This window comes from Scyliorhinus canicula, chromosome 23 (assembly GCF_902713615.1).
Source record: "Scyliorhinus canicula chromosome 23, sScyCan1.1, whole genome shotgun sequence".
Classification (NCBI taxonomy): domain Eukaryota; kingdom Metazoa; phylum Chordata; class Chondrichthyes; order Carcharhiniformes; family Scyliorhinidae; genus Scyliorhinus; species Scyliorhinus canicula.
In genome coordinates, this window is record NC_052168.1 from 25,888,243 (window position 1) to 25,914,940 (window position 26,698).

Sequence of the window (26,698 nt, forward strand, 5' to 3'; positions counted from 1 at the left end):
TTCCAAGGATCTACTTCCCTCTGTTCCCCACCCGTTCATATATCTGTCCAGGTGCATCTTAAATGATGCTATCGTGCCCGCCTCTACCACGTCCGCTGGCAAAGCGTTCCAGGCACCCACCACCCTCTGCGTAAAAAACTTTCCACGCACATCTCCCTTAAACTTTCCCCTCTCACCTTGAATTCGTGACCCCTTGTAACTGACACCCCCACTCTTGGAAAAAGCTTGTTGCTATCCACCCTGTCCATGCCTCTCATAATTTTGTAGACCTCAATCAGGTCTCCCCTCAACCTCCGTCTTTCCAATGAAAACAATTCTAATCTACTCAACCTTTCTTCATAGCTAGCACCCTCCATACCAGGCAACATCCTGGTGAACCTCCTCTGCACCCTCTCTAAAGCATCCACATCTTTCTGGTAATGTGGCGACCAGAACTGCACGCAGTATTCCAAATGTGGCCTAACCAAAGTCCTATACAACTGTAACATGACCTGCCGACTCTTGTACTCAATACCCCGTCCGATGAAGGCAAGCATGCTGTATGCCTTCTTGACCACTCTATCAACCTGCGTTGCCAACTTCAGGGTACAATGGACCTGAACTCCCAGATCCCTCTGTACATCAATTTTCCCCAGGACCCTTCCATTGACTGTATAGTCCGCTCTTCAATTTGATCTTCCAAAATGCATCACCTCGCATTTGCCTGGATTGAACTCCATCTGCCATTTCTCTGCCCAACTCTCCAATCTATCTATATTTTGGGGAGGGGATTCCAATGCTTCAGGCTATGACTGCCAATGGCACAGGTGCCAATGGTGGACTGATGGAAATTGGAGGAGTGTCGAGAATTTGGAGGATTGTAGGGCTGGAGGAAGTAACAGTGTGCGAAGGGATGAGGCCCTGGATGGATTTCAAAAACAGGGATGAGAATTTTAAAACCAAGCCACAGTACCTTTTTGTCGTATTTTGCTCTCCATAAAGGCTCAATACTTTCTTTTCTCTTGTCCTCTTCAATCTGGAGATACAAGAGAGTGTGGGTTAGTCACAGATACCGCGGAGAGAGTCTGCGTCTTGCTAACGTGCTCCCTAACTCTGTCTCCAGCGGAGGACAAGGCTTTTATCACAAGTTGAGAAGGAGGAGGCCATAGAATTTCTACAGTGCAGAAGGAGGCCATTCGGCCCATCGAGTCGGCACCTTACCAAGTCCCATTCCCCCATCCTATCCCTGTAACCTACTGAACCACCCTACCTAACCTGCAAATCCCTGGACACTAGGGGGTAATTTAGTATGGCCAATCCACCTAATCTGCACATCTTTAGACTGTGGGAGGAAACCGGAGCACCCGGAGGAAACCCACGCAGACACGGGGAGAACGTGCAGACTCCGCACAGACAGTGACCCAAGCCGGGAATCGAACCTGGGACCCTGGAGCTGTGAAGCATCTGTGCTAACCACTGTGTTACCGTGCTGCCCATGACATCATCAACAGAGCAACAGTCCATGACATCATCAACAGTCCATGACATCATCTCCCCCCCCCCCCCCCCCGGCCTATTTCCCTACCATTCCGCCAGGAAGTCCAGGAAAGGCTGCCACCGCCTAAAGAACCCCTGTACTGATCCCCTCAGGGCAAATTTCACCTTCTCCAATTTGATGAACCCCGCCATATCATTGATCCAGGCCTCCACGCTTGGGGGCCTCGCATCCTTCCATTGAAGCAAGATCCTCCGCCAGTCTACTAGGGGCGCGAAGGCCAGAACACCGGCTTCTATCGCCTCCTGCACTCCCGGCTCCACTGCAACACCAAAAATTGCGAGTCCCCAGCCTGGCTTGACCCTGGATCCCACCACCCTCGACACCGTCCTTGCTACCCCCTTCCAAAACTCCCCCAGCGCTGGGCATGCCCAGAACATATGGCATGGTTCACTGGGCTCCCCGAGCACCCAGCACACCTGTCTTCGCCCCCGAAAAACCTACTCATCCTCGTCCCGGTCATGTGGGCCCTATGTAGCACCTTGAACTGTATGAGGCTAAGCCTCGCACAGGAAGAGGAGGAATTCACTCTCTCCAGGGCATCCGCCCACGTCCCCTCCTCAATCTCCTCACCCAGCTCCTCTTCCCATTTACCCTTCAGTTCCTCCACCGAGGCCTCGTCTACCTCCTGCATCACCCGGTATATGTCCGAAATCCTCCCTCCTCCGACCCCACCCCTGAGAGCACCTTGTCCCGTACCCCACGTGGGGGCAGCAAGGGGAACCCCTCCACCTGCCGCCTGGCAAACGCCCTCACCTGCATGTATCTAAACATGTTCCCCGGGGGGGAGTCCGTCCATGACATCATCAACAGTCCATGACATCATGGATGGTGTTGAAACCACACCTGGAGTATTGTGGGCAGTTTTGGGCTCCCTACCTAAGAAAGGACACGCTTGTCAGAGAGGGGATGCAGCAGAGGTTCACTAGGTTGATACCGGGCTTCGCATGACTGTCGTATGAAGAGAGATTGGTTCGATTGGGCCTGTATTCACTGGAATTTAGAAGGGTGAGAGGCGATCCGATTGAAACGGATAAAATTCGAAGAAGGCTGGACAGACTAGATACGGGAGGATGTTTTCCCGGGTTGGGGAATCTTGAAGCAGGGGTCTCAGGTTCCTGGGTAGATCATTCCGGGACAGAGATGAGGAAAAATCTCACTCAAAGGGTGGGGAACCTGTGGAATTCTCCACCACACTGAGGGATGTGGAGGACAAATCACTGAGTGTATTCGAGAAAGAGATAGATAAATATTTGGATGTTATTGGCCTGGAGGGGTATGGGTACAGCACAGAACAGGCCCTTCGGCCCTCGATGTTGTGCCGAGCCATGATCACCCTACTCAAACCCACGTATCCACCCTATACCCGTAACCCAACAACCCCCCCTTAACCTTACTTTTTAGGACACTACGGGCAATTTAGCATGGCCAATCCACCTAACCCGCACATCTTTGGACTGTGGGAGGAAACCGGAGCACCCGGAGGAAACCCACGCACACACGGGGAGGACGTGCAGACTCCACACAGACAGTGACCCAGCCGGGAATCGAACCTGGGACCCTGGAGCTGTGAAGCATTTATGCTAACCACCATGCTACCGTGCTGCTACTGAAGAAAAATAGGAAGAAAGCAGGAATATGGTAGTGAGATAGAGGATCGGCTGTGGTCATATTGAATGGCGGAGCAGGTTCGAAGGGCACAATGGCCAACTCGGGTTCGCACTTTCTATGCCTGGTGGTGGTGGAATAGGAAGGTCAGTGTCAGCTTGGATAAAACTTTGGCTTAAGGATAGAAAACAGCAAGTCGTGGTAAATAGTTACTTTTCAGACTGGAGGATGGTAGACAATGGTGTTCCTCAAGGCCCAGTTCCTGGATCATTGCATTTTTGCAGATGTATAATGACTTGGATATTTCAAAATTGCCAATGATATTAAACTGGGAGGAGTGGCAAACAGTGAGAGTGGTTCAAATCCACTGCAAAAAGACGTAGATCGGCTTAGAGAATGCAGTCAACCATGAGGAAAAAAATTCAGGCCATTGGCGTGGTTTTGTGTATGTGTGTGTGTGTGTGTGTGTAGGAACACAGGGACCTGGGGATGCATGTATACAGGCCTCTGAATGAGGCAGGACATGCACGGTAACACAAGTGACGGCACTGTGACTTCACAGCGCCAGGGTCCCACTGGGTCACTGTCTGTGTGGAGTCTGCACGCTCTCCCCGTGTCTGCGTGGGTTTCCTCCGGGTGCTCCGGTTTCCTCCCACAATCCAAAGACATGCGGGTTAAGCGGATTGGCCATGATAAATTGCCCTTAGTGTCCAAACAAAAAGGTCAGGAGGGGTTATTGGGTTACGGGGATAGGGTGGAAGTGAGGGTTTAAATGGGTTGGTGCAGACTCGATGGGCCGAATGGCCTCCTTCTGCACTGTATGTTCTATGAGAGAGGGTGGTTAGCAAAGCATGTACGACCTTGTGCTTCATTAATAGAGGTGCTGAATACAAAAGCAGGAAGGTTTATGCCGGGCATTTATAAAACTTTGGTCCGATCATAGCTGGAGTATTGGGGGCGATTCTCCGAGCCCCGAGCCAGGCCAGAGAATCGGAGCAACCACGCTACGACACCCCGACGCCCGAGGTGCGGAGAATCGCCGCCATTTGCGCGGCGCCGGCCGCTGGAATTAGCGGGGCCGCCGATTCTCCGGCCCGGGTGGGCCGAGCGGCCGCTCCGATACGACAGAGTCCCGCCAGTGTCGTTCATCCTGGTCGCTGCCGGCGGGAATTCTGCGGGAAGGCTCAGGGGGGGGCTGCCTGTGAGGGGGGCTCCTTCACCGGGGGGGGGGGGGGGCATGCCCGTGATCGAGGCCCACCAATCGGCAGGCCAGCCTCTCCCCCTCCGGGCCTACTTGCTGCCCCGGCCGGTCCCTGAACACCGACCCCACGTTGAGTCGGGGCCGGCGCGGGTAAGAAGTTCCCCGCGCATGTGCAGGATTGAGCTGGCCCAAGTGTGCATGCGCAGCACCGAGGCCCCGCCCCCGCAAATCACGCCACGCCCCACGGAGGGGGGAGAATAGGGGTCTGGAAAGAGGCGCCGACGGCGGAGTAAAACACTCCGGTTTTTACTCCGGAGTTGGCACTTATACTCCCGTTGAGAGAGAATCCCGCCCATTGCGTGGTGTTCTGACTGCCGCACTTTAAGAAGGACGTTGGGGGGGGTCTTTGAAAGGCTGCAGGTGAGATTCACCCAAATGTTTCCAGCATTGGGGGATTTTAGTCACATGGTTAGGTCGGTAAAGCTGGGTTGTTCTCCAATGCATCCTGACTGTGATGACATCACTGGGCCAGGAATCTCGGAGACTATTCCCACCACGGCAAATTAATAAAAAGCTGGAATTGAAAACGAACCTCATTAATGATGCCCATTCTTGATTGTCCCAAAAGAAAATCAATGTCGCTAAGCCACAGGAAATCTGCCACCCTTACCCAGTCCGGCCTGCATGTGATTCTCGGCCCACAGCGATGTGCTGGGCTTTGATCTGCCCTCTGAAACGGCCTCGCAAGCTACTCCGTTCAAGGGCAATTAGATCTGGGCCACGCAACACCCACACCCCATGATGGAAGCATCTTGGATCAAATCGCGGGCGCGATCTACCGGCCGCATTACCGCCCAAAGGGCGATGCGGCGCTGCCGATAGATGGTGAGAATTCTCACTTCCAGAATCTCCCCGGCTCGCTACACCTGGCGAGATTGCATCAGTTCCCGCGAGACGTCGCAATCCGAATCCTGCCCATTGTGGGCAGGATTACCATTTTGCAAATCTGCATATTAGAGTGAGACCGCTAGTCTCACTCTAATAGGCTCTCCCCTGATCTACCCCAAGCGTTGGGGTCTAACCCCTTTGTCTCTGAGACCTTGGAGAATGACGTTCAGTGCTGGTCTCCACAAATGGTGACCCGAGGGAACGACACTTGTCCGGGTCCCCCAGGGGGTCGGAGGCCTCCGAATGCTTGCCCTCTGGGGGAAGTTGGCACCCTGGCACTGCTGATGCTACCTGGGTGCTTTTGCATTGGCCCTGACAAGGTGCTCAGGTGGCACTGCCAGCTGGCAAGGGCGCTGCCAGGGTGGCAACGCCAAGGTGCCAGTCTGACATTTTCCCCGTGGTGGCGGTCGGGCCCGAGGGCGCCCATGTGTCTGTGAGGTGGGGCCAGACCCGTTTATAGCTGAGTTGGGGCTTTGGGCGGGAGCGTGGTCCTGTCAGGAGGCCGAGAGATTGGGACTCCAGTCGAACGGAGCTCCCTCGTGTATATAACAGGAAACATCCGGCGAACGCACTCGTCACTTGTCTCTGTTCCAATTTGGTCAGACTGCGCCCCTCGTCTTTAACTATCTGTGCAGCCTGGAAGACTTACTTGAAGCACACAGGCTTGTGTTGTTACTCGTGTCTTAATAAAGCTTGTAGTCTCAAATGTGGAGAAGATGCTTTATTGTGAGTTCGTTCTCTCTTCAGAGCTGTTTCCTAAGGTTACCTTCAGTGCTCCTAGCTGGTGTGGGTGTGTGTCTGTCCTGCTCCAAGTTCTGCCCTCTGTGAAGTGTGTCCTCACTTCCTGTCCCCGTCTATTTATATGGCTCTCCCGTGCCCCCTCTAGTGTTTGCTCAGTTGTATTGCATCTAGTTAACTTGTGATCACCACATCCCCCTTTTTCTCTTTACATATTTTCTGTACATCGTTAAAGAAAATTGTACATCCTGTCCCGGTGTATTTATAGCTCTCCCTCTGGTGTTTGCTCAGTTGTTTTGTATCTAGTTAACTTGTGATCACCACATCCCCCTTTTTCTCTTTACATATTTTCTGTACATCGTTAAAGAAAATTGTACATCCTGTCCCGGTGTATTTATAGCTCGCCCTCTGGTGTTTGCTCAGTTGTTTTGTATCTAGTAAATCTACGATCACTACAAGGCTGACTGTGAGCTTTCACAGACTCCCTTTGTACGTGCCAATGTTTCTGAGCACGTTTACCTTGAGATTAATGCTGTTGTTCTCATCGCCCTCCAGCGGTATGATTTGGTCGCTGGAAATGTGTGACCATTTCTTTAACCGTATCCTCCGTTCCTTTCTGTACTTCCTGATGGAAAAACATTTGGTAAATTGAACAATTAATACGTAGCAATGACTTGACCATTGACGCTGCGAAACAACAGGGGCAATAACTGAACTGATGGAGGAGCTGAACCAACATCCAAACTAAACATGTTCACATTAAATACACTGTGGCATTGGAGACATTTACTATTCTGCAGCAGAAACTAAATAAAAATGGTCTTCAGCACAGTGGGTTTGGGTAGGGTGCTCTTTCAGAGGGTCGGTGCAGATTCGATGGGCCGAATGGCCTCCTTCTGCACTGTAGGGATTCTATGAGTATGTGGAGAATTATAATAAGTCTTGTCATAGGCTAGGAGAAGGTAAAAGTAAAGGTTCTAACGTCAAAAAGACAGAGTTTTAAGGTGAGTGAGGAACAAAGACTTGCTGCCTGTCGAAGTGACAGTAGGCGTGATTTAACACTCCTCCAGCAGAGGGTTTAAAGGTGGGGGGGCATCCAGCGTGCCCACCACCTACCCGTCCGCCCAGTCCCCACTGCAAGTTTACCAGCAGTGGAGGGGATGTCGAGTAGCCCAGATTGAGGAGAAGGTGGGGCTATGCCAATTCTGCGCTACATGAGGGAAACTCCATCCCTGCAACTTTTGCCCCCCGTGGGAATGGCCCACACAGCCATGGCAGCCAATTGATATTGACTACGCTGGGCCAATTGAAGGACACGTGTTCTTGGTGACGATTAACACACACTTAAAGTATCCAGAAGTCGCAATCATCAAATGCATAAGAACCGAACAGACCATAGAGAGGCTAGAAGAGGTATTCTCAAGATTCAGAAGGCCAGAGCAACTTGTCAGTGACCACAGAACTTAATTTACATCAACAAAGTTCGAAGATTACTTGAAGAGGATTGGTATCCACCATATTAAATCTGCTCCATATCACCCAGCAACCAACAGGTTGGCTAAATGCTCTGCTCAATCGCTCAAACACACAGCAAAGGCATTGAGAGATCAAGGTTCTTCACCCAGACGTGTTAACAACTTTCTAATGTCACGGAGACATTTTGCGCATTCAACAACGCAAATCCCACCAGCAATGCGACTGTTCAAGAGGATATTGAGAACCCAATTCTTGATGCCATCTACAACTTCAGAAATTGTCGGGCGGCACCATTGAACATAGATGGTTAGCAGAGAGTGATGCACAACCAATTGCACAAAGACTAGAGTTGGATACAACTAAGGCTTTATTGCTCTAAGATGTGTGGCCTCCCACAGCAGCTGGCGAAATGGCTACAGCATGGAGGACACACATATTTATACTCCGCTTACTGGGCGGAGCCAGCAGGCAGGGACTACCGATGTACCTGTAGTACAGGTCCTACCATACATCCTCTAATATGGGTGCAACAGTGGTTTACCACATTCACCCCCTGTTAAAATTGAGTCCGGCGGGGGTGGTGGAGAACTATATACAACAAATGAGTTATACATTTACAATATTGGAGAGAAAAAAAAAAGTCTTTTGAAGTTCATGGATCAGTTAGAGGTTTAGCCGGTCCGGGGCCTTGATGTGCCGCTGGGAGCGACGTAGTGGCGGTGACGATGCCGGTGCTGGTCTGGTCTTTGGTGACTCCGGGAGTGTGCCGAAATCCTCTTCATCCTCGGCTTGGGCAGGAGGAGGACGGATGGTCCTGGGGGGGGGGGGGGTTGCTGCTGGGAGTGGAGAGGGTGGCGCCGGGCCAGGGAGGTGTGTGTGTGGGGAACCTGCTGGTGCCAGGTCCCTGAGGGAGACAGTATCTTGGCGGCCGTTGGGGTATGCCATGTAGGCATACTGGGGGCTTGCGTGGAGCAGCTGCACCCTCTCCACCAACGGGTCTGCCTTGTGGAGCCGGACGTGCCTACGGAGCAGGATGGGTCCTGGAGCTGCGAGCCAAGTCGGGAGTGACACCCCGGATGTGGACTTCCTAGGGAAGGCAAAAACACGTTCATGGGGTGTACTGTTAGTTGCGGTGCACAGTAGCGACCAAATGGAATGGAGCGCGTCAGGGAGGACCTGCTGCCAGCGAGCGGCTGGGAGGTTCCTGGACCGTAGGGCCAGCTGGACGGCCCTCCATACCGTCCCGTTCTCCCTCTCTACCTGCCCGTTTCCCCGGGGGTTGTAGCTGGTCATCCTGCTGGAGGCGATACCCCTGCTGAGCAGGAACTGACGCAGCTCATCGCTCATGAATGAGGATCCCCTGTCACTGTGGATGTAGGCGGGGAAGCCCAACAGAGCGAAGATTGTGTTGAGGGCTTTGATGACGGTGGCAGACGTCATGTCGGGGCATGGGATGGCGAAGAGGAACCTGGAGTACTCATCGACCACACTGAGAAAATACGTGTTACGGTCGGTGGAGGGGAGGGGCCCTTTGAAATCCACGCTGAGGCGCTCAAAGGGGTGGGAGGCCTTGACCAGGCGCGCACGGTCCAGCTAGGTAGAAGTGCGGCTTGCACTCCGCACAGACCTGGCAGTCCCTGGTGACTGTCCGCACTTCCTCAACGGAGTAGGGCCGATTGCGGGTTTTATAAAATGGTACAACCGAGTGACCCCCGGGTGACAAAGGCTGTTGTGAAGGGCCCGGAGTCGGTCTACTTGTGCGCTGGCACATGTACCTCGAGAGAGGGCGTCTAGGGGCTCGTTGAGCTTACCGGGGCGATACAAAAGCTCGTAATTGTAGGTGGAGAGATCGATTCTCCACCTCAAGATCTTATCATTCTTGATCTTGCCCCGCTGTGTGTTATTGAACATGAAGGCTACTGACCGTTGGTCAGTGAGGAGAATGAATCTCCTGCCAGCCAGGTAATGTCCCCAATGCCGCACAGCTTCAACGATGGCTTGGGCCTCCTTTTCGCCGGATGAGTGCCGAATTTCTGAGGCATGAAGGGTGCGGGCAAAGAATGCCACGGGTCTGCCTGCCTGATTGAGGGTGGCGGCTAGGGTGACGTCTGATGCGTCGCTTTCTACTTGGAAGGGCAGTGTCTCGTCTGCTGCGGCATCGCAGCCTTGGCTATATCGGCTCTGATACGGGCGAAGGCCTGTTGTTCCTCGGCCGTCAGGGGAAAATGGGTGGACTGTATGAGTGGGCGGGCCTTGTCCGCATCGTTTGGGACCCACTGGGCGTAGTAGGAAAAGAACCCCAGGCAACGTTTGAGGGCCTTGGGGCAGTGGGGGAGGGGGAGCTCCATGAGGGGGCGCATGCGGTCGGGATCGGGCCCCAGAACTCCGTTCTGGACCACATAGCCGAGGATGGCTAAGCGGGTTGTGCTGAACACACACTTCTCCTTGTTGTAGGTGAGATTGAGGAGAGTGGCGGTGTGGGGAAATTTGGCAAGGTTGGCATCGTGGTCCTGCTGATCATGGCCGCAGATGGTGATGTTGTCTAGGTATGGGAAGGTGGCCCGCAATCCGTACCGGTCGACCATTCGGCCCATCTCCCTTTGGAAGACAGAGACCCCATTGGTGGCTCCGAAGGGAATCCTGAGGAAGTGATAGAGGCGGCCGTCTGCCCCGAAGGCCGTGTATGGACAGTCCGATTTACGGATGGGGAGCTGGTGGTAGGCGGATTTTAGGTCTACAGTTGAGAAGACCCGGTACTGTGCAATCTGATTGACCATATCAGATATGCGAGGCAGGGGGTACGCGTCGAGCTGCGTGTACCGATTGATGGTCTGACTGTAGTCCACGACCATCCTGTGTTTCTCCCCAGTTTTAACTACTATCACTTGGGCTCTCCAGGGGCTGTTGCTGGCCTCGATGATGCTTTCCCGAAGCAGCCGCTGGACCTCGGACCTGATGAAGGTCCTGTCCTGGTTGCTGTACCGTCTGCTCCTGGTGGCGATGGGTTTGCAATCCGGGGTTAGATTTGCGAAGAGGGAAGGCGGATCGACCTTTAGGGTCGCGAGGCCGCACACAGTAAGGGGTGGTAGGGGCCCGCCGAATTTCAGGGTTAGGCTCTGGAGGTTACACTGGAAGTCCAGGCCAAGTAGTCGGGCAGCGCAGAGGTTAGGGAGGACGTAGAGGCGGAAGCCGCTGAATTCTACGCCCTAGACCGTGAGTGTGACCGTACAGAACCCCCTGATCGCCACGGAATGGGATCCGGAGGCCAGGGAGATTCTTTGATTGGTGGGGTGTACCGCGAGGGAGCAGCGCCTTACCGTATCCGGGTGGATGAAGCTTTTGGTGCTCCCGGAGTCCAGCAGGCAAGAGGTCACGTGTCCGTTGATTTTAAAGCTGGACGATGCGTGGCCAGGATCTGCGGCCGAGGCTTGTCGATGGTCAGTGAGGCGAGTCGTGGTCGGTCGTCGCTGGTGTCGGATGATGGGCAGCCCGGGAGGCACAGGTCCTGGAACGCTGGCGGTATCCATGTGCCGTGGGGGAGACAAGATGGCGGCGCCTGAAGATCTTGAGAACAAAATGGCGGCGCCCATGGGCCACACGTGTTGCGCCGAGGGGAAGATGGCGGTGCCCACTGGCCGCGCGGGGAGGTGAAGATGGCGGCCATTGTCCGTAAATGAGGGGGGTGGGGGGCGATAGCAGCAACTGCGCGGGCCTGGCACAATGCGGCGAAATGCCCCTTCTTACCCCAAGCCTTACAAAGGGCAGCGCGGTCCGGGCAGCATTGGCGGGGGTCTTTCTGCTGGCTGCAAAAGTAACATCGGGGACCCCCCTGGGTTCGCTGGGTGGCGCGTGACGCAGGCGTATTGGCTGGGTAAGGCCCCCGCTGGGGCGGCCGTCTGTGGGGTCCACGATGCGTAGGAGGGGTGGGCCGCGCGGCTGGGGGTGTCGGCCTGAACATTGCGCGAGGCGACTGTCATAGAGAGCGCTAGCTTCTCTGTCTCTGCGGGATCGAGCGTGGCCCCTTCTAACAGTCGCTGCCGTATGAGGTCCGACCCAATCCCCGTAACAAACGCGTCCCGCATGAGGAGGTTAGAATGTTCCGTGGCCGTAACGGCCTGACAGTCACAGTCCCGGCCTAGTGGGATTAGGGCCCGCCAGAAGTCTTCTATGGACTCACCAGGGAGTTGAGAGCGAGTGGCGAGCACGTGCCTGGCGAAGAACGTGTTCACCTTCTGAGCGTAATTCTCTTTGAGAAGCGCCAAGGCTTCGGCGGAGTTTGGCACGTCCTGGATCAGCGGAAAGATGCTGGAGCGCAGCCTCGAGAACAGGATCTGTATTTTCTGAGCCTCCGGAACAGGGTTTGGCGCTGAGTTGATGTACGCCTCGAAACAAGCTAGCCAGTGCTGAAAGTCCCTTTTGGCGTCGCTTGATTGCGGATGTTGCTGCAGGCGATCCGGTTCGATACGGAGGTCCATCTTTTGAAAATCTTAGAGCAATAAATTGATGCACGATCAATTGCACAAAGGTGAGAGTTGAATACAACTGAGGCTTTATTGCTCGAAGATGCGTGGCCTCCCACAGCAGCTGGCGAAATGGCTGCAGCATGGAGGACACACACATTTATACTCCGCCTACCGGGCAGGGACTACCGACGTACCTGTAGTACAGGTCCTACCATACATCACCTAATATAGGTGCAACAGTGGTTTACCACAGAGAGCAAAACGTGAAGAGAAGAGTCTTCAACTGTGGAGAGCGTGTTCTAGTTAGAAATCATACCAGCGGTGAAGAATGGACTCCAGCCATCATTCCAGCCAAGACAGTCCGATACCTCAAACTGTTCAAACAGACAATGAACGGCAGCGCTACGCTGACCAATTATTTGCTTCAGAAAGCGAATGTAGTCTTCACCAGGAATATTCACATTGGGGCGTATGGACTACAGAACTGAGATCTCCCACTGCAGAAATTATTCAATCTGTCACTGCAGAATCGCAGAGACAGATCCTGAATTCGTTTCACAAGAAGCACGGCCAACAAGTGAACAAGAAGACACTTCCGAAGGGCAGCACGGTGGCCTAGTGGTTAGCACAACCGCCTCACGGCGCTGAGGTCCCAGGTTCGATCCCGGCTCTGGGTCACTGTCCGTGTGGAGTTTGCACATTCTCCCCGTGTCTGCGAGGGTTTCGCCCCCACAACCCAAAAATGTGCAGGGTAGGTGGATTGGCCACGCTAAATTGCCCCTTAATAGAAAAAATAATTGGGTAATCTAAATTTATTAAAAAAAAGAAGACACTTCCGTGATCTGGGTCCCGTATCTAAGGAAGGATGTGCTGGGCCTTTGAGGGGATCCAGAGGAAGGTTCACAAGAATGATCCCTGGAATGAAGAGCTTGTCGTATGAGGAACTGTTGAGGACTCTGGGTCTGTACTCGATGGAGTTTAGAAGATTGAAGGGGGGATCTTACTGATTTTATTTATTTATTTCTTTTTATTTATTATTTTTTATTTTAGAGTACCCAATTCATTTTTTCCACTTGAGGGGCAATTTAGCGTGGCCAATCCACCTACCCTGCACATCTTTGGGTTGTGGGGGTGAAACCCACGCAGACACGGGGAGAATGTGCAAACTCCACATTGACAGTGACCCAGAGCCGGGATCGAACCTGGGACCTCGGCGCCGTGAGGCAACAAGGTTAACCACTAGGCCACCGTGCCGCCCATAATAACATACTGATGTCATGACTATTGTGTTGGGTCTGTTGTTTAAGTGTTTAATAGAAAAGCTGCTAGCTCTAAAGGAGTAAACGGAAAGGGTGTTACGTATTCGAGTAACACTATTGGCTGGTGAAATGTCACATGATATGCAGTGATGTCAGCAGATCGTGTCCCAGCTGATGGGGAGTTCACCATCTAACTCTGTAGACCATAAGATATAGGAGCAGAATTAGGCCATTCGGCCCATCGAGTCTGCACCTCCATTCAATCATGGCTATGTTTCCCATCCCCATTCTCCTGCCTTTTTCCCATAACCCTTAAGAAATTCCTCATCTCAGTTTTAAACGATCGTCCCTTCAGTCTGAGGCTGTGCCCGCTGCTTCTAGTTTTTCCAACAAGCGGAAACATCCTCTCCACGTCCACTCTATCCAGGCCTCACAGTATCCTGTAAGTTTCAATAAGATCCCCCCCCTCATCCTTCTAAACTCTAACGAGTACAGACCCAGAGTCCTCAACCCGTTCCTCATTAGACAAGCTCTTCATTCCAGGGATCATTCTTGTGAACCTCCTCTGGACCCTCTCCAAGGCCCCAGCACATCCTTCCTTAGATACGGGGCCCCAAAACTGCTCACATCTCTGAATAAACTGTGTTTTTACAAACTTAAAGTGCGGCACCTCTACTTCCTTTCCTCTTCGCAGCAACAACAAATACAGAACAGAAAGGAAAAGAGGGTGATACGGATGGGATTAGATTAGATGTTTAACTAACTCTCAGTCTAATCTCTCAATTCCATGGCCATCTATCCAAGGTTTGATGGAGGTTTAATTCCTCCTGTCTTCCAACACATCAGTGTGTCCACACAGGGAGCAGTCTGCACACTCCTCCTCGCCATTAGGTCCAACCTCTGCTACTCACCACAGTACCACTAACGCGATCATCATAACCACCACCACAGCGAGAGTCAGCCCAACCACAGCAACCTCCAGCCACGGAATACCAGCTGTGGGAAAAAGAAAAGAGGGCGTGAAAGTGGATCCAGGGGCGATATATAAACATTTCGGGATTTCCACCAATTTGATCATAGATCATAGAAGTTACAGTGCAGAAGGAGGCCATTCGGCCCATTGAGTCTGCACCGGCTCCTGGCAAGAGCACCCTATTGAAGCCAACGCTCTCCACCCTATCCTCGTAACCCCACCTAACCTTTTAGACACTAAGGGCAAATTTTATCAGGGCCAATCCACCTGCACACCTTTGGACTGTGGAGCACCCGGAGGAAGACACGGGAAGAATGTGCAAACTCCACACAGACAACCGAGGCAGGCATTAAACCTGGGTCCCTGGCACTGTGAGGCAGCAGTGTTAACCCGGGTCCCTGGCACTGTGAGACAGCAGAGTTAACCCAGGTCCCTGGCACTGTGAGACAGCAGTGCTAACCCGGGTCCCTGGCACTGTGAGACAGCAGTGTTAACCCGGGTCCCTGGCACTGTGGGACAGCAGTGCTAACCCGGGTCCCTGGCACTGTGAGACAGCAGGGCTAACCCGGGTCCCTGGCACTGTGAGACAGCAGTGCTAACCCGGGTCCCTGGCACTGTGAGGCAGCGGTGTTAACCCGGGTCCCTGGCACTGTGAGACAGCAGTGTTAACCCGGGTCCCTGGCACTGTGAGACAGCAGTGTTAACCCGGGTCCCTGGCACTGTGAGGCAGCAGTGTTAACCCAGGTCCCTGGCACTGTGAGACAGCAGTTTTAACCCGGGTCCCTGGCACTGTGAGGCAGCAGTGTTAACCCGGGTCACTGGCACTGTGAGACAGCAGTGTTAACCCGGGTCACTGGCACTGTGAGACAGCAGTGTTAACCTGGGTCCCTGGCACTGTGAGACAGCAGTGTTAACCCGGGTCCCTGGCACTGTGAGACAGCAATGTTAACCCGGGTCCCTGGCACTGTGAGACAGCAGTGTTAACCCGGGTCCCTGGCACTGTGAGACAGCAGTGCTAACCCGGGTCCCTGGCACTGTGAGACAGCAGTGTTAACCCGGGTCTCTGGCACTGTGAGACAGCAGTGTTAACCCAGGTCCCTGGCACTGTGAGGCAGCAGTGTTAACCCGGGTCCCTGGCACTGTGAGGCAGCAGTGTTAACCCGGGTCCCTGGCACTGTGAGACAGCAGTGTTAACCCGGGTCCCTGGCGCTGTGAGACAGCAGTGTTAACCCGGGTCCCTGGCACTGTGAGACAGCAGTGTTAACCCGGGTCCCTGGCACTGTGAGACAGCAGTGTTAACCCGGGTCCCTGGCACTGTGAGACAGCAGTGTTAACCCGGGTCCCTGGCACTGTGAGACAGCAGAGTTAACCCGGGTCCCTGGCGCTGTGAGACAGCAGTGCTAACCCGGGTCCCTGGCGCTGTGAGACAGCAGTGCTAACCCGGGTCCCTGGCGCTGTGAGGTAGCAGTGCTAGTCACTTTGACACCCTTCCCATAGCCAATTGGAATGGAAAGAAGCCTCCAGATTGGATTCAACCTGGCCGTCAGTCAAACAGCCTTTTTAATTTTAGCCCCCCCCCCCCCGCCGAACTCCAATATATTAAAAATTAATAAAAATAGAGGTTAAAAGAAAACAAATTATTTTTTTTAATGTCCCTATGCTCCTGAGTATTGTTGGCATCATTGTTCTGAGAATGTATCTTCAATTTCTGGAGACTCCACAACAGCCCTTGAGGGTGGTAAACGGAGGTGGGAAATGGAGGTGATGCATTATCAATTGACCACAGAATTGACTATCAATTGACCACAGAAGCGAAGTGTAGTCCGAAACTGAAGGCTTTAATAGACAAGATCTTTCCCCAGCAGCTCAGGTACAGAAAGGGAGCTGTGGGGAACACACGGGCTCTTTACATAGAATTTACAGGCAGAAGGAGGCCATTCAGCCCATCGAGTCTGCACCGGCTCTTGGAAAGAGCACCCTACCCAAGGTCAACAACTCCACCCCATCCCCATAACCCAGTAACCCCACCCAACACTAAGGGCAATTTTGGACACTACGGGCAATTTATCATGGTCAATCCACCTAACCTGCACATCTTTGGACTGTGGGAGGAAACCGGAGCACCCGGAGGAAACCCTCGCACACACGGGGAGGATGTGCAGACTTCGCACAGACAGTGACCCAAGCTGGAATCGAACCTGGCGGAGCTACCTTAGAAATAGAAAATGGCTTATTGCCACGAGTAGGTTTCAATGAAGTTCTGTGAAAAGCCCCTAGTCGCCACATTCCGGCGCCTGTTCGGGGAGGCTGGTACGGCTCTAACCAATGGGTGACTAGTGTTACCTACCATTGGGCCAATGGGGAGCGAGCCTTCTCCACCAATGGTGTCTCGGCATTGCTAGTTACCGTAATACCTCTAGCCGTACTCCCACAGGAGGGTCGCACATGGACCAGTCAGACTGACATTCTGACGCTGAAAACAGACTGAATTTTAAGACACGAGTTCATTGTGGTTTTTTACTGTGATGAACAGTATTAATAACTGCTGTAAACGGTACCTGACCTTTAATACCGTGACCCTTTAAGATGCTTGGAACCCTGGGGGACTCCGCCTCTGGCTACGCCCCCAGGAAACGGTATATAGGATAAGGCTCCATGTGGTGAGCACACTTCTCTCGGATGCTGTTCAGTTCTCTGTAGATTAAAGCCTTTTGATTACCGACCTCGCTCCCGCGTAGTAATTGAGGGTGCCTCATTTACCATTTTTGCACTGTGACCTGGAAACTTTAGTTAGGTATTCTGGTTGATGTCATCCCTTTCCCTCGTAGCCTCCGTCTCGTTTTGCGTTTGGCATTAACTTGCAACTCGAGGCAAGGGTCTGTGCATACCCAGCTTGTAGTAATAAGGCCATAAGAAATAGGAACAGGAATGGGCCATCCAGCTGCTCAAGCCTGCTCCGCTTTTCAATAGCGGACATTCCTCACGTTCACTCTCCTGCCCTTTCCCCGTAACCCTGGATTCCCTTACTGATCAAGAATCTCTCTCTCTCTCAGCCTTAAATACACACAAGGACTCTGCCCCCACAGCTCTCTGTGGAAGGGAGTCCCAAAGGCTGACAACCCTCTGCAACCACAAATTCCTCCTCATCTCTGTCTTAAATGATGTGGAGATGCCGGCGTTGGGCTGGGGTGGGCACAGTTCCACAACACCAGGTTAAAGTCCAACAGGTTTGTTTGGAATCACTAGCTTTCGGAGCGCAGCTCCTTCCTCAGTCCGAATTGGGCACCCCTTCATTCTGAGGCTGCGCCCTCTGCTCCTAGACTCTCCCATCAGAAGTCAGCACAGACTCAATGGGCTGAATGGTCTCCTTCTGCACTGATTCTATGATTACCTACGAAAAAAACATTGGTAACGGGCTAGGCTGAGGGGATTGGGGTTTGATAAGAGGTGTGAGGTGTGATAAAATGGACTGCGGCCCAAACCTTGGGCCCGATATCTCGGGCAGCAGGGTGGCGCACTGTGGCTTCACAGCGCCAGGGTCCCAGGTTCGATTCCCGGCTGGGTCACTGTCTGTGCGGAGTCTGCACGTCCTCCCCGTGTGTGCGTGGGTTTCCCCCGGGTGCTCCGGTCTCCTCCCACAGTCCAAAGATGTGCAGGTTGGGTGGATTGGCCGTGATAAATTGCCCGTAGTGTCCAAAAAAGGTTAGATGGGGTTATTGGGTTAGGGGGATAGGGTGGAAGTGAGGGCTTCAGTGGGTCGGTGCAGACTCGATGGGCCGAATGGCCTCCTTCTGCCCTGTATGTTCTATGATATAAAATTGGATACTCTACATTAAAAATTGGACATTTTAAATCTAATCACAGTCGGCTCCAGGACTGTTCTGATGAGAATTTGAACTTGGGACAAGTTTAAATACGCGGAGCATAGACAAACTGGCCAGGACATGTCTGGACCTGCCCCGTCAATCACCCACCCGGGGATAATCGGTCCCATTCACATGGATCGATTGATTTGAGTCGCCCAGATAAAGCTAGACATTCTGGCACCTAGTTTTCCAGCTGTCACCCTAAATGGGGAGAGGTTACGCCTGGGAATGGACCCCTGGGGCTGGGTCCTGCGGGTATTGTGACACCCCCCCCTTCCCGAGACCTCATTGGCTGAGGGCCACAGAACTTTCCGGCAAGGCGAGAAGAACGGTATAAAGGTTAATCACCAGGACCCTCCCCAGCGAGGATTCGCAGAGGAAGCAGAGAGAGGATTGGACGGCCGAGAGAGAAACAGCGGACGTAGGCCCCGAAGGATTGAGACTCCAAGACTCCGACCCGCAGCTCAACTGGGTCCTTTGGCTCGGATAGTATAACAATCTCGGGACCATTTGGGCAGCACGGTGGCACAGTGGGTTAGCGCTGCTGCCTCACGGCGCCGAGGTCCCGGGTTCGATCCCGGCTCTGGGTCACTGTCCGTGTGGAGTTTGCACATTCTCCCCGTGTCTGCGTGGGTTTCGCCCCAACAACCCAAAGATGTGCAGAGTAGGTGGATTGGCCATGCTAAATTTCCCCTTAATTGGAAAAATTGAATTGGGTACTCTAAAAAAAAAATTAAATCTTGGGACCATTTAGTCGCGCTTTGGGATCATTTAAGAGGGGTGACTGTTTTTACAGTTGATAAATAAATTTGGTCAAATTGACCACTTGTATCTGGCCTTTTTAGTGAAGAAAGGCACCTGGGTAAAACATTTAAGTGATGAACTGGTCGAAGTGTCTGAGGTTTTACAGACAACAAAGGTCAGGTCATGAAACCTCCAGGAATACATCCAATCTGAGCCGCCTATCAGAGCGGGTTGCTCTGCTGTGCTGAAGCCTAAGGTGTGGTGATGAGCATCACTGTAAATACACAAAGGGTTAATGTAAATACATGTAGACTAGATAGACACTAGAGGGAGCACCAGAGACATGACACACAGACACTCAACCAATAGAACAGTTAGATAGGACACGACCAATGGGCATTCACGATACACACAGAGGTGACACGACCACAGGAGGTTATTACACTAACCCATATATAAAGGACACCACACACATGATCTTCCTCTTTCCAGTGGAGACAGTCAGTGAGTACAGACACAGGGTTGATTCAATATCACACCCACCACGTGGATTGTAGCAGACTGGTTTGGCAGTCTGGGTAGCTATAGTAGAATTAGCAGTAGTGTCGAACCCGGGTAATAGAAGTGTACATAGTTTAATAAACGTGTTGAAGTTATCTCCACGTCTGAACCTTCCTTTGTCAAGTGCACCACAAGGAAGCCGCTTATGCCGCACTTAGAGCAAAACAAGACATAACGGTTGTTCAGGAAGTCAACATGTTGGTCATGGGATCAGACCGGACGGGAAGGGGGTCATTCTCCTCACGGAGCCTCTGTTGCTCTGTGAGAACCATCAGATTAATCCCTCTCTCCTGCTCTTTTGCCATTGACCGGCAATTACCCCCCCCCCCCCCCCCTCCGCTGCCCCCCCCCCCCCACCTCCCCCACCCCCACCCCCAATTTCTATCCAATTTTCTTGTGAATGTCACTGTTGAATCCACTTCCACCATCCTATCAGGATGTGAATTCCAAATCCCGACAGCCGACTTGAACCAATCACCAGCAGTAAAGTCGCCACGGTCCCAGATGACCATCGGCTGCTTTCACCTTTGAGAGGGGATTGGTGGAGAGCTGACTGCTGGTGATCTAACCTGGAGGTTGCCGCAACTCAGGTGAGGGGCCGGGTCGAGAAGGCGGGGGCCTTCATGAATAACCTAGTTACCAACCCACACGGCCACTGAAAATAGTTCCTCCCCAGTTACTCCACCTTTCATCAGTGACATCCTTCCTATAGCTGACCATTCGGCCAGTGTGGGCGTCTCTCGATACCTCAGAGTATCGTTACTTTGTTAAAAATAAATTTAGAGTACCCCATTCTTTTTTTTTCCCAATTAAGGGGCAATTAAGCGTGGCCTATCCACCCACCCTGTGGGATTGAAACCCACGCAGACACGGGGAGAATGTGCAAACTCCACACGGACAGTCACAAGGGTCCAGGATAGAACCCGGGTCCTCAGCGCTGTGAGGTATCAGTGCTGACCACTGTGCCACCGTGCTGCCCAGAGTCCCATTGCTATCATCGACCTCCACCGACTGGCAGCCTGTGGCCTACAAACTCCGGGCTCGGCGAGAAGGCCTACCTGATCTGGATTCGGGGTCACTCCTGGGCAGCCCCTGGCTCCACACAAACTCAGGTTGGTGTTCAGGCTCTGAGGGCTTGTTAGTCCTGGTGTCGAAGTAAAACCACTGTTTGTACTGAAATAGCAAGGAGAGTTCAGTGAGGAAGGTGTTGTGTTTTGCTGCTTCGGATAACACTGGCTGTTACTTGATGCAGTCTCAACTAAAGGATGCTCCAGACTCTGAAATGAGTTCAACGTGTTTATTGAACTATTTACACAGTTCTCAAATGAGTTTGACTCTCTGCTAATCTAACTGCAGTAACTCAGTCTAACTGTATCAGCTTGCTCTAAGCCACGTGCTGGGGTGTGATGCTGCTGATCAACCCTGTCTAACTCTCTCGATGTCTGTCTGTGGGAAGAGGCAGGGTGTGAGTGCCTCATCCCTTTTATAGTGTTTATGTCGCGCCCCCTTGTGGTGATGCCACCTCTGAGTGTCCTGACTGGCCATTGGTTGTGTCCTATTCTGAGTGTTCATTGGTTGCATGTTTGCATATCATGACAGAAGGGAGCAGCCAATCCCAGGGGAACAAAGGCAGACTGGTCATGTGGCAGCTTAAATGTAACTCGGAAAACTGTGAAGTCCAAAGATGTGCGGGTTAGGTGGATTGGCCATGATAAATTGCCCGTAAGGTTAAGGGGGGTTGTTGGGTTACGGGTATAGGGTGGATACGTGGGTTTGAGTAGGGTAATCATTGTTCGGCACAACATCGAGGGCCGAAGGGCCTGTTCTGTGCTGTACTGTTCTATGTTCTATGTTCTATGGTATATTCCAGAAGGAAGAATATTCCAGAAGGAAGAACAAAGAGAGGCAGTCTGAACAAATTTTTTTTTTCTTTGAAATTTAGAGTGCCCAATTCATTTTCCCCAATGAAGGGGCAATTTAGCGTGGCCAATCCACCTACCCTGCACATCTTTGGGTTGTGGGGGTGAGACCCACGCAGACACGGGGAGAATGTACAAACTCCACACGGACAGTGACCCAGAGCCGGGATCGAACCCGGGTCCTCAGCGCCACAGTCCCAGTGCTACCCACTGCGCCACATGCCGCCCTTAAATGCAATTTTGAAGGGTGTCCAGGAACAAGGAGGGTAGAAGGACAATTTAAGAAGGCGAAAAGTGGCCAGGATTCTAGCTCTACAAATGAACGCAGAGCGTATAAAAGCAAGGAATTATGCTGAACGTTTATCATTTACCGTGACGGCCTCAGCTGCGATACTGCGGCCAATTCAGTTTCGAAAAGATGTCAAGGCCTTGGAGAGGGTTTCACTAAATGGTACCAGGCACGGTACACCTCAGTTACGCGGAGAAGGGGGAGAAGCTAAGACAGCAATACTGGTTTGTCCTCGGGAGAGTGGAAAAGCTGGGGTTACAATGCCAGTTTCTCCAGATGCTTCACATTAATAATACTGGGGTAAAAGGGGTTAGATTATGAGGGCAGGTTGCAGAGATTAGGGGGCGGGACTTTCTGACCACGATCGCCATGAGACTTGAAATTCCCGCCTCAGGCGTACGGATCTTTCAACAATCCGTCAGATTTTCATTCCCGCCCGCGACGATTCCACGCCGGGCGAGTCCAGGGAATTTATGCTCAGACTTGTACTTCTTTGAGTGCAAGGCTTTCATAGAATCCCTACAGTGCAGAAGGAGGCCATTCGACCCATTGTGTCTGCACCGTCCCTCAGAAAGAGCACTCCACCTCGGGTCCGCTCCCCGCCCACCCCTCCGTATCTCGATCACCTGACCTGCACATCCCTGGACACGAAGGGGCAATTTAGCATAGACAATCTACCTAACCTGCACATCTTCGGGCGAGAAACCAGGGCACCCGGAGGAAACCTAAGCAGACACGCGGAGATCGTGCAAACTCCACCATCACCCGAGGCCGGAATCGAACCTGGGGCCCTGGCGCTGTGAGGCAGCTGTTCTTACCCACTGTGCCATACTGATGGGTAAGGGGAAACCAGTTCCGCAATGTGATCTGGGTCACACTCGAAAGGTTGATAGGAGCAAATTCACTGCTAACTTTTAAAATTGGGATTCCCAATTACACCAGCTTGAAGATGCCTATCAAGCATTTATGCCTGACTGGCCCCCACGTTAGGCTGTCCATTCACGTCGGAGTGAGGGCATGACAGGTCCGCCAAGACGTACACCTGGCGAACAGAACCCGCTGGAGGTGGAGAGAAGGTCAGTTCTAGGACTACAAAGGGCAGGATAACTTTTTCAGAGATTGACACTGTCGTAATATCCACTCATGTATATCATGAGATGCAGACAAGCAGTGATTGACACACATTGATTGATAACCAATGAACACACACCACACAGAACAACCAATCACCAGACAGGACACCAGCACTATAAAGCCCACAGGGCATTAAGGTTCTCCCTCTCTCACAGGACACGGCCAGGGAGATAGTCGCAGTGCACAGGCCAATGAACATCATCACCATGTGATAGAGAGCTAGTCTGGTCAAGCCAATAGGAGGTTATCAGTTAGGTTAATAGAGGTTCAACCCACAGCAGATTATGTGCAGCAATCAACAGGTTCAATAAAACAGTGTTGGACCATCTCCTGTGTCGGAAGCCTGTTTCTCGTTTTACTGCATCCAGTTGCCGTCGATGTTAGACCAACACAGATAACACATCAGACACAAGTGCGAAGGGGCCAAAGGACCACTTTCTGATTGCCACAAACTATGAAAAGGCATCTTCGTTCATTTTCCTGCCTCTTGTCAGGTTTCCGGCCTCCTGTTGCTGAGATTGAGATTGTCAGAGTGTGCCCCTCCTCAGCCACCGTCGCTACCGTTTGGGAACTGCCCAATGGTAGCTGTTGCCATGCCAACCCGTCACTGGCACCATGATAGAACCAGAAATCTGCGGTAAACAGACAGAGAGGGGGGGGGGGGGCGCTGAATCAGCGGGGGCGGGGTCAGGAGAAATCTGCGGTAAACAGACAGAGAGGGGGGGGGGGGCCTGAATCAGCGGGGGCGGGGTCAGGAGAAGCCTAATTATGGAGCGGGGAGGAATCTCTGATGTCAGGGTAAGGGAGAGGGGGAGATGTCAGTTTGGTGTAATGGTGGGTGAAGGCTCATGCATGTATTTACTGGGGTAAAATCCTGGTGTGTGTGTGTGTGATGGGTAGGGTCACAATGTGCTTATTGTGAGAATTCTGATGTGTGTTCAGTGGGGGAGGGTCCTGGTGTGTTGGAATATTGCTATTAATTTCCATGGTAATGCAGGATTACACAGTATTACCCAGCAGATATCCGATCATTTCAGGTAAAAACCTACCTTTTTTGTACTGGCCGAGGTGTAGAGAACGGTCAGGTTAATATCTCGATCTCCAAACTCATCCAGATGTATTGGACCCTGGTCGCCTGCAATCAAGCCAGGGAGGATTTTCAGTTCATTTTTTCTTTATTTTTTTTTAACGGGACATGGTTTGGCTGGCACGGCCAACATTTGTTGCCCATCCCTAATTGCCCTTGAACAGCCATTCAACCACATCGCTGTGGGTCTGGAGTCACATGTAGGCCAGACCAGGTAAGGACGGCAGATTTCCTTCCCTGAGGGACATCAGTCAACCAGATTTTTTTTTTTTTACGTCGATCGACAATGGTCATCGTTATTAGACTTTTAGTTCCAGATTTTTATTGAATTTACATTTCACCATCTGCCCCAGTGGGATTCGAACTCAGGTCCCCAAAGGGTAACCCTGGGTCTCTGGATTGTCAGTCCAGTGATAACATCACTACGCCACTGCCTCCTCGAAATCTATCCCGTCATAATTTTCTCCAGTCACTTCTTTTCCGACCCCCGGCTTATTCCTCCCGCTTTCTGTAGATTCAGTCTCACCGTTCTTTACCTAGCTCATCCCCCCCTCCCATCCCCAAACACTCCTCCTTCATACCTGCTCTATCTCCCTGAGCTTATTGCCCCAGCTTGACTCCCCCTCCTATGCTGCTATTCTCCCTCCCTCCATTCTCCTCTATTCCCTCCCTCCATTCTCCTCTGTACTTTCTGCATTCCCCAGCCTCCATCCTCGTCGCCACCTTCCCTCCGCCTGCTTTCTCTTCGAGCCGGTACGAGAAGTTTGCCGGCGTCTATTCCTACCTGCGAAGGTGGTATTTCGAAAGTTTTCACTGAAGTCCGCTCGTGTGGGGGCCTGGTTTTTCATCAGGAACCTTTCAAGGACAGTGCCAAAGAGCAGAATAGCGTCATAGTAACCCCGCATGTAGTCATTGTACAGCTGAAATACATGGAAGTTCACGTTTTTAAACTTAGCAGCTGACAGGAAATTCGAGTGACGGCAGAGAGTTCAATTCAACTTTAGATTTAGATTAATTGTCACGTGTACCGAGGTATAGTGAAAGCTCAGCCCAGACAGGTTGCTCCATACATGAAAAACATAGTGTCGTGTGATGTACTCTGGGATAACACAGGCTGCAACTGGATGCAGCTTTAACCAAAAGATACTCCAGACCTTGAGTATCAAGTTAGTCCAATCTGATTTATTGAACCAGTAGCACAGTTCTCTGTGAGTTCGACTCTCTGCTAACCTAAGTGTGGTCACTCTGTCTGACTGAACCACACTAGCTCTTAGCCACGTGCTGGAGGTGTGATACTGTACATACACCCTGACTCACTCTGTAGATGTTAGTCTGTGGAAAGAGGCGGAGTGTGAGTGCCTCGTGTCTTTTATAGAGAGATACCACCCCTGAGTATCCTGCCTGCTCATTGGTCATGTCTGTTCTCTTAGCTGCCTGTCTGTGCCTGTCTGTATATCATTATCTGCATGTCTGCATATCATGACACATGGGACATATGATAAATACATGATGTAAATACATAGACACAGACATTGGGTGAAGCACATGGATTGTAGTACTACTCAGTGAAGAAGATGTGTGGAGGGATCAGTTCAGTCCATAAGAAGGTCATTCAGGAGTCTGGTAACAGCGGGGAAGAAGCTGTTTTTGAATCTGTTGGTGCGTGTTCTCAGACTTCTGTATCTCCTGCCCGATGGAAGAAGTTGGAAGAGAGTTCAGCCCGGGTGGGAGGGGCCTTTGATTATGCTGCCCGCTTTCCCCAGGCAGCGGGAGGTGTAGATGGAGTCAATGGATGGGAGGTAGGTTTGTGTGATGGACTGGGCTGTGTTCACGACTCTCTGAGCTTCTTACGGTCTTGAGCCGAGCAGTTGCCATACCCAGGCTGTGATGCAGCTAGATAGGATGTTCTCTATAATGTATAGTCTTATGGTGCATAGTTATAGAGTCTTTAACAGGTTACCTGCTGAGGATTAACATCAGGTACAGAGCATTGGAACAGGGATTGTAACACATCATACCTGTTCCATCCAAGGGCCACGTACATTCCACCCAAACATGGTATCCACCAAACCTTATCATCTCCTCCCCCACAGCCCATGTACATTGTCCCTTACCAAGTACTCTACCGACTCAATTAATCTTCATTTGTAGCTCATGTACACTCTGTTCTCTCATGGATCTTACCCTAATTCCCCCACTGTTGATAACTGAAAGTCAAGGCTATATCAATTGGCATACTTCAATTAGGCAACCAATCTGTTTATTTTTCAAAAGCATCAGAACAATGATCCACCACATCTTTCTCCAGTCAATTAGCGAAGATAATGTCTCTGTCTCCGCGGCAGCTTCTTTGAAAATGCACGGACGGAATCCATCCAGGGTACATAGAACATAGAACAGTACAGCACAGAACAGGCCCTTCGGCCCTCAATGTTGTGCCGAGCCATGATCACCCCACTCAAACCCACGTATCCACCCTATACCCGTAACCCAACAACCCCCCTTTAACCCTTCTCTTTGTAGGACACTACGGGCAATTTAGCATGGCCAATCCACCTAACCCGCACATCTTTGGACTGATTTGGGTGATTCTTCTTTCCTCCCGAAGTTTGATTGGGTTATTTAATATCTTCATTTTCAACGCAGTTATATCTATTGTAAATTTATCATTTGACGTCATGTCCTCCTATCCTGTTTCTGGTCAGTAACTGAAAGCAAAGTAATTATTTGACATTTCTGACAATTTCATGTTGTCAAGTCAATCAATGAGGTCTAATTGCGGCAGCACGGTGGCACAGTGGTTAGCACTGCTGCCTCACGGCGCCGAGGTCCCAGGTTCAATCACATCCCCGGGTCACTGTCCGTGTGAAGTTTGCACATTCTCCCCGTGTCTGCGTG

General features: G+C 51.8%; 1 protein-coding gene across 1 annotated transcript in view; it reads right to left on the minus strand.

The window, feature by feature from the left end:
• The window catches only part of LOC119956642 (heat-stable enterotoxin receptor-like), a 163,361-nt gene that overhangs the window by 64,366 nt on the left and 72,297 nt on the right, over positions 1 to 26,698 (minus strand). Inside the window, exons 8-13 of the mRNA XM_038783982.1 lie at positions 24,585 to 24,720; positions 23,763 to 23,848; positions 20,430 to 20,544; positions 14,139 to 14,223; positions 6,549 to 6,654; positions 953 to 1,015 (exon numbers count right to left, since the gene is read on the minus strand). Of these exons, the coding sequence (XP_038639910.1) occupies positions 953 to 1,015; positions 6,549 to 6,654; positions 14,139 to 14,223; positions 20,430 to 20,544; positions 23,763 to 23,848; positions 24,585 to 24,720 (591 nt within the window). The remainder of the gene's footprint in view (positions 1 to 952; positions 1,016 to 6,548; positions 6,655 to 14,138; positions 14,224 to 20,429; positions 20,545 to 23,762; positions 23,849 to 24,584; positions 24,721 to 26,698) is intronic.